Source organism: Buteo buteo, chromosome 3 (genome assembly GCF_964188355.1).
Source record: "Buteo buteo chromosome 3, bButBut1.hap1.1, whole genome shotgun sequence".
NCBI lineage: Eukaryota > Metazoa > Chordata > Aves > Accipitriformes > Accipitridae > Buteo > Buteo buteo.
The window spans coordinates 53,703,862-53,717,676 of record NC_134173.1 but is presented as its reverse complement, the minus strand read 5'-3'; the positions used below and the strand labels follow the sequence as shown (position 1 = coordinate 53,717,676).

Below are 13,815 nucleotides of genomic sequence, written 5' to 3'. Positions count from 1 at the left end.
TTTAGCCCTACCCTGCAGGCAAGACCAAAGAATTAGTATTTGATGCAACAAGATGGACATGATAAGAGAGAGGCTCAGGTGACTGATTGGATTTGAAGGGGAAAACAAAGCTGGAGAAAAGGATTAAAGTAATTGAAATAGTTACACTTACAAGGCACAAGACATTACTTCTACAGGGAAGAGCCCATTATTACTGTTGGCCGTCAACATCAGGCTACATTTAGAAAACAATTCTAAACAACAACTGTGGAATAATTGGCTCTAACTTCCTAAAAACACAAGTCAAAATTTGTGTGCCATAAATAAAGGGTTTCATCATACAAACAGGACTAGCTCATCATAGTTAAATGCCTGACATAGATCATAGCAGACCTAACGCAGCAGGGTGAGGCCATCCTATGTGAAGACAACATTTAATGAAATAACACAGAAATACCTTACCATATGGACAAGCCACAAGCAAGACTGTGGGAAATGGAAGAACCAGCAAAAACAAGAGGCCCCCTACCCCCTGAAAACCAATGCAAGCATTCTTGTAAAGAGAAATCATAGTATGTTGGAGCAAACCATACACGTTTGCTCACATGTTTAAGCAAACAAGGCAAAAAAAAAAAGAGGAATTAGCATTTCCAAATCCTCTGCATGCCTGGGGCATAAACCAGAGATTGTGAATATTAACAGTTGACTAGTACATTAAGTATATTTTAAAAATGGCATCTATATTTGTCAGCCTGTTTGTTCTACATGACACAAGTAAAAGGTTACATACCAAAATAAAACATTTTGTTGTATGCATGAGACAGATTCTGAAGCACACAAATCCAGCCAGAGTCCCGACATAAACCTGTGTTCACTATTGGAAATCAGCAGTAAACCTTGAAAAGAATACTTCAGATGTTTTACAGCAGATACAATATTTTTCATAAATAAAACTTTAATATATACATGCTAAAACTGTTCTGTAATATGTAGATCATTTTTAGTAACATCATCAGGTTAAGAACAATACCAGATAGATTCTGAAAAAGTATCTCGAGTAGTACAGGAAGTAGAAACAATACTCAGTGGAAAGTACAAACTGGAAAACCAATTATAAGACATGAAAATAATAAAATTGCATAAGCAGGTGAATCTATACAGTAGACCTCTGTAGAAGCTGTTTCAGCACTGCTTGGACCAAAATCAAAAAGTGAGTTGCTGTGTAACTTGAAATTAATGGAGTTAATCCTAGAATACATCAATAAACAGAGCCTTCACTCTCTTTTTTTTTCTTTTCCTTTTTTTTTTAAATGAAAAAAGGAGAGTATTAGGCTAGGATACCCCAAACACCAATTCTGTACCATTCTGGCACAACTACTCTAGTACTGTTTAATCTCTTCCAGTTGTCCAGACCCATGTGCTCACGTGCTCTGGAGATGAACACTCCAGATAAAGTCCTCAGTGCTGTACTTACACAGAAAAAACACAGAGAGTTACAGAGAAATGAAATGACAGTCCACATACTTCTCAGATCTTATCAGCAGCTGAAAATAAATACACTCCTTGTGAAAATAATTCATTGGCATTGTATTCTTCAGATCCCTCTCTGTAATGTTTATCTGCATTTTTGTTGTCAGGTTTTCCTACAATCCTCGACATTTATGGTTGCCACATACTAGTGAGACACTTGTCAGTGTAATCAAGAAAAATGAATATTGTGAGAACATTAAAACAGAATCTGCAATTGATGGATCAAGACATTACAATCATGTCAGAAGGTTCTGAACTTGCTAACAGGGCTTTTGTAGGCACAGCAACTCATACAGACTCAGAAGGGACTGGCAGCACTGAAGAAAGCCGGAGCTGATTAGGGAGAAACAGGAAATCACAGAAACTGCTAAAGTTCCCAGTGCTCAACCCACAGCAAGCACAGCTGTAACTCCTTAAAGATCAGTACAAGAAACCCAAGACTTGGCAGTTTTATATGCTCAACATCTTTATATACATGAACCAGTAATGCAAAGGCAGAACAAAATGGTTCCTTTAAATTTTTCTAACTCCAGAATATTACCAAATCTCATCAGCGGGTGCTCATGGTACCCAAATAAGACCAGAGTTAACACATGTTATTCATGGTTCGGGTGGCCATCTAGCCACCAAGAAAATTTGAGTCAGTAATGTTAGGAGAGTGGGTGGGCCAGAAGAGAATTAAAAAACACCTTGAATACTACATTGATAAAGGTTTGCCTTGGGAAGCTAATGGTGAGGAAGCGAGGATTTCAAAAGGACCATTATCCTTACAGCATCTCTCTGGACAATAGAGTCTACTGACAAAGATTTTACTAGCCCTTTACCTGCCTCTACCAAAGTTACAGGACACTGTTTATATTACTAGACACAAATGGATGAAACTCTTTCCAATTACATATTCCTGAACAGGAGTAGCCAAAACTAGGAGGTAGAGAAAGCCCTTGTTAGTCTCATCAGCATTTTACTGACTTTGTAAGAAAACAAATCTGCCAGACGTATGAAATTACCCAGAGGTTTCAGATGTCATATCAAGCCCTGTCTACTGGAAAAAACAGAGTTATGCAGTTCAAAGCAAAAAGAGGCAAAAAGTTTGGCAAAAGCCAGAGAGATTGGTACTTAAGAAACATCATCTAGAGATTTCTCACTCTTATGAAGTTACCTGAAATTTGACTCCTTAATCACTGCTCAAATAGCAAGAATCCACTGTGCAATATGGTGATCTTCTAAAGCACAGGCTCCATTTCTTCTAAGGACATCCAAGTTCTCTTGCTGACAGGATTTGCCCAAAAGTAAGCATAAAGACTGCACTGCAGAATGCAGTCTGGCATGTTGGCCTTCAGGGAACATAGGAAGCAAAGTAAAAATTAATGAATTGTCAGTCAACAACATATAGAGACATCCTGGAGAGAAAGCCCCTAAGTGCAGGGCAAGAAAATGAATCCCACAGCACACCAACAATTCATATCTCTAAGGGCAGCAAGACAACATGCACAGTGCTGTGAAACATAACTAGAATCTTCCACAAGCTCACCAGAGACTTATAAAACATGGTCTGCTCTTATTTCCTCTTGTTACACCACAAACAAGGGTTTTATCTTTGTTTCCTGGTCCCTTAGTAGAACAGAACACAATATTGCTGTATCCTATTGCCACAGGATATTGCCTTAGGACAGTCTCTCATTGACATGTTTCCTATGAACAATTCCTGCCACTATACTAATCCCATAAGTGAAGAGTGTTAAGAAATAATCAGTGGTGCTTCCCAATTTCTTCAGTCATGCTACAGTATTACTGTTACATCTCTACAGTTATCACCCAGCTTCCTGCTGCCCTTATGCCTCGTGCATTCCCCAAGCCTGTGCAAAGCAGACAGAAGGTGCTGCCTACTCAGAAGGAGACTATTTTTATAACAATTCTGCAGTCTCAAAAGCGAGCACGCACAATATCAAGCCGAGGAGAATCAGGTTCATCAGTTTTCCAATTCCCTCAGAGATGAATTCTAAACTGCCTTGACCACAACTGCATTCTCCTCCCCACTGAAACACAATAACTCTTCAACACACACATTCACCACTTCACCCTCTGCACATAAAACTCACGTGCTAGGGAAGAAAAAAAACACTTAAAAACCACAAGGAAATAATAAGAACAGTTACTCTTGTCACTGGAAGATGGCAATAAGCAAAGGAAGTTTCTTGAGTAAATAAACGAAGGCATCAGATCCACACATAACAGAGGCAAACTCTTCATTTTCAGTACTTCCAACAAGAACTAGCTCCCTGGAAGTAAAGTGGTGGCACTGCTCATAATAGCATGCACCAGAACCAAAGAACATAGCATTACAAGCAATCAAGGAGAATTCCAGATTCCAGCTTAGCACTGTCACATGAAATGGAAAAAAGAGGTAAAAATAGTAGATTTTTTTGCTCAAGGAATACAGAAATAGTTTACTTTTACACTCAGATAAATGTCTTGTGCCCCAGACATCCTTTGAAAAACATTATTTCTGGAAACTTAACCCAGTAACTTTCTCCCTTCTAAAACAGATCTTTCTCAGTGTTTTTTCTTGACAAAAAGGCAATCTGGTTTATCCATTTCTATGAAAAAGTTTTCAATAATAATAATGTTTGATTTTACGTACATATCAGCATCAAGGAGACCTACTTGGCTGACATGCAGAGAATATCCCTAAGTTTGTCTTCCCTGACTTACAGAAAACCTCGTTCGTCTCTGTCCCTGCACTCCCTCTTGGAATTGCCATTTGATAATGAAGAGCCACAACCTGCACTGATTAAGTGAATCTTCGTATCACAGAGGGCACATCTCTGGCTACAACAATAGAAATTACACCATAAAAAGTTTAAATTATTATATAGATGATGTGACTTTCTTAAAGGTCTCACATGGTATGTCCATATTAGCCTTTTAGTTTGAATAAAGAATGAGCTTTTGAAGTGAACCTCCCAAAATTCCTGGCTGCCCAACCACCGAGCAGTCTCTGAGAACCAATGTTAGATTCCTTTCACATGAAACTAAACCAGAAGATGCACTCAATAAGTGCACCTAGCACAGCCCAACCACTAACACATGCTCAGTCTCAGCTGTTGCACCTAAATCTTTAATTGCAGCTTTACTTTTTAAAAAAAGTTATTTTTAACTTAATTATATCATCAGACAGAAAAACTCCATTGCAACACAAGGATTTTTGTTTTGAACATGTAAAAATTATTTGCAGCTAGAAGAGGAAAAAGTTTGGACAACCAGTAAAATATTTTCCCTAATCCCAACAGACCAAGACACAAGATTATTTCATTAACCAAAAACCAAAGAAGTGGGTTTACAGATGGACTAAAACACATCCCACCCTGCAGACTTGAGAGCCCAAGGCTAGCTTAATTAGAAGCAAGAAAAAATTGAGAGGACTGAACAGAACTGCAGGAAATGAACTCACATACCACATGCGCTAACAGGCCAAAAGCCAGAGTAACCACAAATTCCTGAACTGACACAGGACTTGGAGAGGGGGACCAAAATTCAAATATAGCCAAGGCACTGGCAGCTCACGCACACTAAGCCTGTACACGCGGCCAGAGATGTTACCTGTCGGCTTCTCTCCAGCTACGCGTCTTGTGAGCTTCAGCCAGGCTGGCCCCTGAACATGGCCAGATATGCCACTGAGGCTGCGTGGCTTCAGCAGCCCAGAAAATCACTTAGTCACCAGGGTGCTATAGGCAGATCAGAAAAAGGTGTGTATGAGTGTTGAGCGAAAAGAGCGAAGTGAAGCAAAAACTTACAAAAACTAATTATACAAAACCTCCTACTTCATTTCATACATATAAACCAATTTCATTTTTTTCCTTTCAACAGGTGCCAGTGGCAGTGAACAATCTTAGTTAAACTCAAATGCCTGAGGAAAGCTATTGTTTTTTTAGTTGAGCAGCAATCTGGATGACCAGTCCCATGCTACAACAGACAGTGTGAGTGAAGAAAAAGTGACGACAAACCTAACTCCTGTTTTGTGCTACCATAGGCTTGCTTGTTCACAGCAACTGTTTTGTTTATTAAATAACAAAAATGAAAGAAGACAATAAAAATGAAGCGGTTAGCTGAAGAGCTCCTGAAATTATTTTAGGATGTAGGTTAAGCTTTAGAAATTTACACATAGGTCAAGATTTTTTGGCTGAAAATAATAGCTGGTGGTCCAAGCCATTTAATGGGCAACAGGGGCAGCTTTCTAGGGCAAAGTGACCTGTCTCACCTGCTTGACTCCCAGCCTATGATACATGGAAGGGAATATAGGTCTGCTTAGCTAGACCACATGCTCACAGAGCAATAGAGGTGGTTAGGGACCTGACTTACAGCTCATGAGCAGGCTGGGCTCAGGCCATGGCAAGTGCCATATTAACAGAGAACTGCCCTCACGCTCACACAGAAGTCTTAGCCAGCGCTTACCAGCTGAAATACAATCCCACATGGACATGGCACTGCTCCCCCTCTACAGACAGCAGAACGGGTCATAGGAAGAAAGGCTCCTAAGATGGTAGCAAAAAATTAGATCTACTGCCATTCATTGTGGAAGGAGGAGCAGAACAGGAGGAAAAGGAGCTTTCAGGGCTCATGACACAATCAGAGGATACAGCCTTTCAAAGATAAAACATCAGTTTTAAAGACCACCAACGCATCTCTTTGCTACAAAAGACAAATAAAAGCTAAAGAAACCCTACCAATACTACTGTACCACCTCAGATTTCAGAAAACTTGCCAGAAGGAGCAGAAGTTGAGTGTGTCTGCCACCACTGATGTGAATAAGCCCTTACTTTCCTTAGACATGGAATTTTAGGGAAAGGAGGAAGCTCTCCTTAGTAAGCAAGTCTCACATCTGGAACCAAAGGCAGCAGGCCAAGCATTAGAAGAGGTGATGTCATAAGGAATCACTCTGCTAACACCCAAAAGCTGAAAAATGACACTAACTCACATGCATTGCCAGCAAGATTGAGAAGGGAATAAATTGTTTACAAAGCAGTGAAGAATAAAAGGGAAAACAGGAGAGGAAAAGAAAATGCACTTTGAGAGTACAATGTATTTACAAAAAGGTATACATGACTATACATGGTAGAAGAAAATAAACCAAGTGAGGTGACAAAAAGGGGAAATTAAGATAATGGAAAAGCAACAGTTTTCAAATTCACATATATTACATGAAATTATATTCCAGCCCTGGCATGCCCACACTTAATTGTGTCATATGCATCCACTCGGGCTATCCATGCGACCTCTACCATAAACCTTGAGTTGCACCATGCCACTCATGAATTCAGCTTTCATCGAGAAACAGCTTTTGATGAGAGTTACTAGAGCTTCGCAAGCAGACATTGTGTCTTGCCCACCTGTAGCCTGGACAAGGGGAGAGAAAGTGAAGGAAATTAATTACTTCAGATAAGTATAAGATGCTGAATTCAGCCAAAAAAGAGAAGAACTTGACCAAGTAAGTGTCCTTGTTAACAGTCTTCAGACTGGGTCAAAGTACTCCTTGGTCTGCTTCGGCCTTGTAACATGTTCCCTGTTGGATTTCTTATATACTGTAGAGATTGTTCTGCGGCATTTAAAAAAATAATAATTGGGCTCTTGGCATTTATCTCTGAGAATTCTGGGGAACTTTCTTTTTGAGTTCTTGAAAAACACTCAAATTTGCTTCTTTCTAGAGCCCTTAAAGGGTTTATTATTACAAGACACAGTGTTACGACTTTATCTCATCTCTGGTTCTTGAGGAACAGAAGGATTTACTTATAGTTTTAGATTCATAAGAGTATTCACCACAGGATAAATACTGGACCATTTCAATAGCTAAAGGATACCTTTTATGTATAAAATGTTGTGAAAATGTACAACTAGGAAGCAAAAAAACATACTTATGGCTAGCTTATAACAACCACATTTTTAACCATGCCTTGTAAATTGAGTATTCTTACTGTAAAAACATCCACTACAAACTGGGAAATACTCATCAGTTTATTGTATACAACAGTAAACGTATGTATTACTTTAACTTGTACAAGACAGTTAATCACAGCACAGCCAAGCTATTAAAGCAAAAAAAGTCAACACCTGGATTTCTCCACAAAGCCGAATACTATGGATTCTGTTGACTGATTGCAGTAATATGTGTTATTTGAGAAGGTTCATTAAAAATAGTTCTGTTACTCTTAACTCCTTATATCCATGCTTAAATGTTTTCACCACCAAATTGCCAGTGCTTCAGGAAATTGTTACTGGGAAAAAGGCTGTCATAAACACAGCATTTGGGGGGGAGGGCAGGGAAAATTACCTACCTGTTGCAGTGACTTTCTCCTAAGTAACAAAACCCACTCTTATATGATACCTATAAAGTAGCAAGAGAATTATTTGACTCTAACACAACATGGGGACAATGCCATGAGACACAACTGCCACGCAACATGGTAATATCAACCACCTAACTACTGTCATCTCTTCACAGGCCAAGGGAGATGCTGTTGCTCATTTTATTTCCTATTCACTTACCATTTCTGTCCTAAATAAATAAATTCACTCCTTGAAACTCAACAACAAATCCTTCCAGTCCTTCACTGTCATTGGTGAGTTGGCATGACCCCCAATATAAACACAGCAATGAGTTTTCCTGAGTATTTTCAGGTTCATTCCTTCTTGCCCTTATTCAGAGTTGGGATGCCTGAGTCCCTAAGTGGTTTCATTCACTCCACAGCTATATGATCATACCGTAAAGAAAAATAAACTGCCCACATAATCCCTGCTCAAAGGTTCCCTTCAAACTTTGCTCTTGATAATGTGGCAGTCGCTTGCCATCTCTGGAACAAGGAACAGCCACCGAGCTGCCAACAAGAGAACACTGATTTAATTCATGTTGTGATTTTACCAATTCCATCCTGTCAGTAAGCTTTAATAATCAGCCCTAATAAGCCTAAAATGTTAATCTACTAGAAAGTACCTAGTATTAACCTATCAATATTATTCACATTGCAAGGTCACCTAGAAATCACACCACAAAGTGGCTTCCATTGTTCCAGCCAGCTTAATTCATTGCAAATAGAACAATCACATAAGCAACCTCCTGTCCAAAAGGGGTTGAAATCTTAAAAAACAAACAAACAAACAAACAAACCACACCAAAGCTGATATAATTTAGGGAAAATTGTGAAGTTCCACCCTTCATTTTCCTGAGGAAAGTGGGATAGTGCAGTACCAGAAGGAGGATACTTTCTTCTAAGATGTTTCCAGGATGTTTTGGAGAACTGCCACAATCCCATTAGCAGTTATTCATATTATAGGTGCACATGTAAACCCACAGGCCCAAGAAGAAAAGGTTCTGGTCAACAAAGCAGCAGTATACAAATTGCAAGAATGCAAGACTTTCTTTCACAACGCTTACAAGTCTTTTATCGGCTTTTTACCTTCCATCTCTCACCCTTCTAACACACTACTCCCTGCAGCAATGCAGTATTTCCCATCAGTCAATCAAAAAGGCAAGCGACTTGAACAAACAGTGCCCCAGACACTGATTGACAAGAAGCACCACATCCAGCATAGCGTCCATCCAGCACAGCACATCAGTAAGGAGACACACAGCTGGTGATTAAGAGAAAACATAGGAGAAGGCATGGAGATAAGAAAATCCATCCTGCCTACAGCAATACCTATTTTCTGTTAGAAACAAGACAAACAGATCTAGGCATCACAGAGTGACAGAAGTGATGGACTGGACCTGAATACTTCCCTTATTATAGGAAAAAATAGATTAACCAATCCCTCCCACACCCAAAAAAACCCTAAGTGAAGGTAAATGAAGAAAGGACAGAAAGTACATTTAATGAAAAAATGCTTCCTGGCAGCATCTAAATTTGAAATTGCTTTTGGGAATGACACCTCAGCTCCCAGCCTCAATTAAGGATTCAATACTTCTAAACAAACATGCATTTAGCATCTGTTTCTCTTCTCTTTTCATTCAATTCTGAAATAGCTGTAATGCCAGTACCCAGACCTAATAAACAGGCTTTACTACCTTCAGTCTCCACCTCTGTTCCTCATCTCTAAATTTTCCATTACATGTTAAAATGCATTTCCATAAATAGTCTGGCAAACAGAGATACAAAGAGTCGCTTTCAATGGATACCTCTCCAGGGCACCAGAACTAAGGACAGGAAAGATCATCTTCTGGTTTTCAGATAGTCAACAGATTATAGATTGCAATATTCTTTGATGATATCAAATAAGACTATTTTGAAACCATGTAATTTTTCATAAAACTGTTTTTGAAACATATTCTACTATCTGTTCATTATTATGAACTTTACTAGAAAATTGAAAGTGTTAGAAAATATATCGTAAACATCCCATTTGTTGGGGATCAAGAAATACACTAGTATAGTTTGGATAGCATCTAAGTACTTTATTTTTGAGAAAACATTTTAAATAGGTAATGTTGGCTTCTTTAAGGGAACACAGAGCATATAAAAATGCTATCAAGCAACTACACTGGCAGCAGAGCTGTCCTCTGCACATGATCCAATACAGTTAGTTGGCATTACTGCATCTCTCAGACATTCTGACACAAATGGTGACACTTGCACACTTCTCATACTGCTGAGGTGTGACCACTTATGTTCTGTCTGAAATGGTGGAATCAAGCATGCTTCCAAGTGCTTGTCCCAGCCACTTCCCAGTCCCAGCCTCAAGCAAGACCCAAAGCCATACCGCCCTTTCCCACCTTCAGCCTAGACTTGTGTAGAAAGAAAACCTAGGAGCAGAGATCAAAAAGAAACCATGGTGTTATCTAAACAGAACACAATTCTAGTTTATGATGTGGCACACATTCAGGGTCAGGTTAGCCACTGCCAATGACTCCTCAGTGGGTAAAGAGTTACTGGGCAACTAGGGGAAGGAGTAAATGGCCTGTACTGTTCTAAAAATGTATTTGCCAAAAAAAGAACATTACAAAATACAGCACCTCTTGTATAAACTGCGTGTCTCTCTTCCATGCTGTCTTAAGTCGTTTTATTAACACAGCTCTACAGTTTAAGCAGTCAAGCTTTGTGTCTGGCATCACTTAAAGCCCCTGCCACTCCTGCTCAGGCTGCAGCTCAGGTTCAGGAGGCTGGGCAGGGAGATGGGTCTGTCCCATCTGCAGTCCTCAGTCCAGCTCTGCTGTCCGAGCCCGCGTGACCAGAACTCTCATCGCAACCAGCAGGCTACTACACAAGGCTCACTGCAGGCATTAAGTTCACCAATAACTGCGTAAAATTTTAAAAATACTATGTTAAAAGACAGCGTGTATCTGTCATCCTTTTACTTTATGGCTGGACTCTTCTCCACTTCCTCTCTATGCCTCAACTAGTCTTTTTCACAATAGATGAGCATTTTAAGTGTAAGCTTTCAGAGTTGGAAAAAATCACCAGATAAAATAAGGAATTCTGTTACCAACCAGAAGAAAACTAAAAAAGCTCATTTCAGTAATATAACACTATATATGATAAATAAGTAATGTACTAAGACATCTAAAAATACTTTTAAAAAATCATTATTTCAACTTACCTTACTTAAAAGCAGCATGAGAATTACAAACCTTACTGCTGAAGTGTTCTAAATAATTCTGTTCAAAGCAGACTACTCCTTCATCTAGTACAAGTCAGCCTCACGCTAGGAAAATGACCAATACAATAAAAACTGTACACTTATATTCTAGTCAAATATACAGAATGACCAGTTCATATCATCACTGACAGTCTGGTACATGTTGTCACCAAAGGCATTTGATTTTGGTTGATCTCAGAATATTTATGGCAGCCTTGAGAATGCAGGAACTTCTTTTAAAAAAGTATCATACAAAATTTGGATCAGCAACAAAAAATGAAAACATTTTAAAAGAATGACAAAGCACAGGGGAAAAGAACTATTGTGCAGCCAATAGTTTCAAAATCAAACACCCACTCGTAACTGGCAAGGTTTAAGTCATGGAGAACAAAAATGCCTGCCCAGAAATGACATGTGAACTAAAGACTGAAATGTGAGTCACGGGGAGAAAAGAGAAAAACGCTTACCTGTGAATAGAAAAAGAAGCAATGGATCTAATGAGGGATGCCACTGCTCCAGCTTTAGCAGCTTCCACTGCTCCCTGTGATCTGTATCGCACAGTTTCACCATAACTGATGAAAGGTTCATTGTAGACAACAATCTTCCCCTTGGCCTCCTGAGCTCTTTTGTGCAGTTCATCAAAAGAGGCTACCACTATGGCTTCGGCTGTAATTCCTGAAAGAAAGTATTACAGTGGCTTTAACATTGCTTTCCTGTAACTTCCCTACAACTAGTTTTAACAGACAGAAAAGCATGGACTGTGCAGAACACAAGAAATCAGATTTAACTTCTTACTGGAAAAGGAAGACTACGTGAAATGCTTCATCAGGGATTGGTAGTAAATAGCTGTAATAGCACCCTGAACCAAGTACACACAGTTCTGTAAACCATGCTATCAGATTGGTATTAAAACATAACTTGAAGGACAAGAAGGATACATGAGGGGAATTCTGTTCTCTGCCTGTGCTTTAATGCCTCACTGCAATCATCTATAGTACAAAAACATTTGCAAAAGCTGCCTATGGGATTAATAAAACAAGATAGTAATCCTTTCATGGAACTGTTTTGATATGTTGCTAAACAACTTAGCTTAACATAAGACAACTGGAAGCACATATTTTTAGACTGAAACACTTACAAAATTATTTAATCCATAAATGAAATGAAATTAAAGCTCTTCAGTTTCAACAAATTTTGCAGGAGAATACCACAGTTCTACTGGATCTCCTTCTGGGAGCTCTTCCAGCAGCCTATCTTTCCCAGTTATTATACAGAGAACATAGGCAGGTATTTCTGCAGAACTATTCACACATGGTAAGTTAGAACCCACCCAGCTTGAAAAAACAAAGGATTTTATAGATAAGTAGTTTTTCCCAAAGCCAGAGAATCGTTCTAACTTTTTAGAACATTAATTGAGGAACTATATTTCACAGCATTTAAGAAGTAATTCATTACAATGACCACTATGCTTAAAATCCAATTTTGTTGATTGGTTACAGAGATAAGTAGAAACTGCTTAACAACTTGGGCTGGTACTTTCCTTCTAAATAGAAGTAATGGATGCTTGAAATTTTAGTGTTGTACATTTCACCTAAAAGCCACAGAATATGTCAGTGAAAACTAAAACTAATAACAAATGTCTAGCAAGGATTTGTTGAAGAAGTCAAACTATCATGTTTTTAAGAAGAAAATGTTTCTCCTTGGAGAAGATTTCAAAGTCTTGTAGTTGAGACTGTAACACATGAGAAGAACTGATAGAAAAATAGGAAGATCATCTCTTCCAGCACCAGTTTGGTTTCTTAAGAGTGCACCACTAAGAGGGCAAAAGACATCTACTGCTACAGCAAAAGCCCATGAGTTTTAGCTACAGAACTAACCTAGTGTGAGAGGTGTAAAAATTTTAAATAACTATTCAGATTCTTAGCTTTACAGAAGGAGGCAGAGAGCCAAACCAGAGAATCACCTTCAAATTTTACTAGTTGTTGTTGGCAGGTAGGTGAGCATGTTAACAGACTCCAGCTGCTTCTAATGAACTGCAGGTTCAGCTGCCTACCTAAGGAGCATCCCAGTGACAGGATCATTCCGGGTATGGAACCATGCCACTGGAAGTAAAGCCAGGTATCTGCAAAATTTTGTTTTTCACAAGAAAAGTCATGGTCTCAGTAGGTTGATACTGCAATCTGTATTTCCTATTAGCTCTCCCCAATGCTCCACTTGGATCATGCAGCAGGCACTGGAAGGGCACACATTGTATTACTGACTGCTCGTCAAGGGAAGCAAGGACTGTAACTCTTCTTGGCATTACTGCATTAATGAACAAACACCAACCCTGGATGCTTTTTAAAGAACACTACAGAGAGCTAGTAACCATCTATAATCCCTAAGAAATATCATGGAGAAGTACATTTATGGCCCTCCCTAGATGACAGGCATCAGTGGTTTTAAAGTGAGCTTTGTGGGAATTAAAGCTAAGAGAAAGAACACATAGCTGCAAACTCCAGCCCAGTATCTCTACTTTTGAATGTTCCGAAAAAAACTAAATAAAGCCATCCTTTGACAAAACAAAACAAAGGGTCTTTCTGCAAGTTTAACTTAATGGCAGCACAGTATACTAAAAGCAGCAATTGCAGTGCATTCTGTAACAAAGTAAAACTTCACTCCTGTGTAACTTCTGACTAAGTC

At 39.0% G+C, this 13,815-nt stretch overlaps 1 protein-coding gene across 2 annotated transcripts in view; it reads right to left on the bottom strand.

Moving 5' to 3' along the window:
• Positions 1-13,815, bottom strand: part of CPQ (carboxypeptidase Q) — a 168,008-nt gene that overhangs the window by 118,894 nt on the left and 35,299 nt on the right. For both annotated transcript variants that reach the window (XR_012649865.1, XM_075023657.1), the window contains exon 3: positions 11,601-11,808. Coding sequence is in view for 1 of the 2 variants with exons in the window: in XM_075023657.1 (XP_074879758.1) it covers positions 11,601-11,808 (208 nt within the window). In the remaining variant the exon portion in view is untranslated. The remainder of the gene's footprint in view (positions 1-11,600; positions 11,809-13,815) is intronic.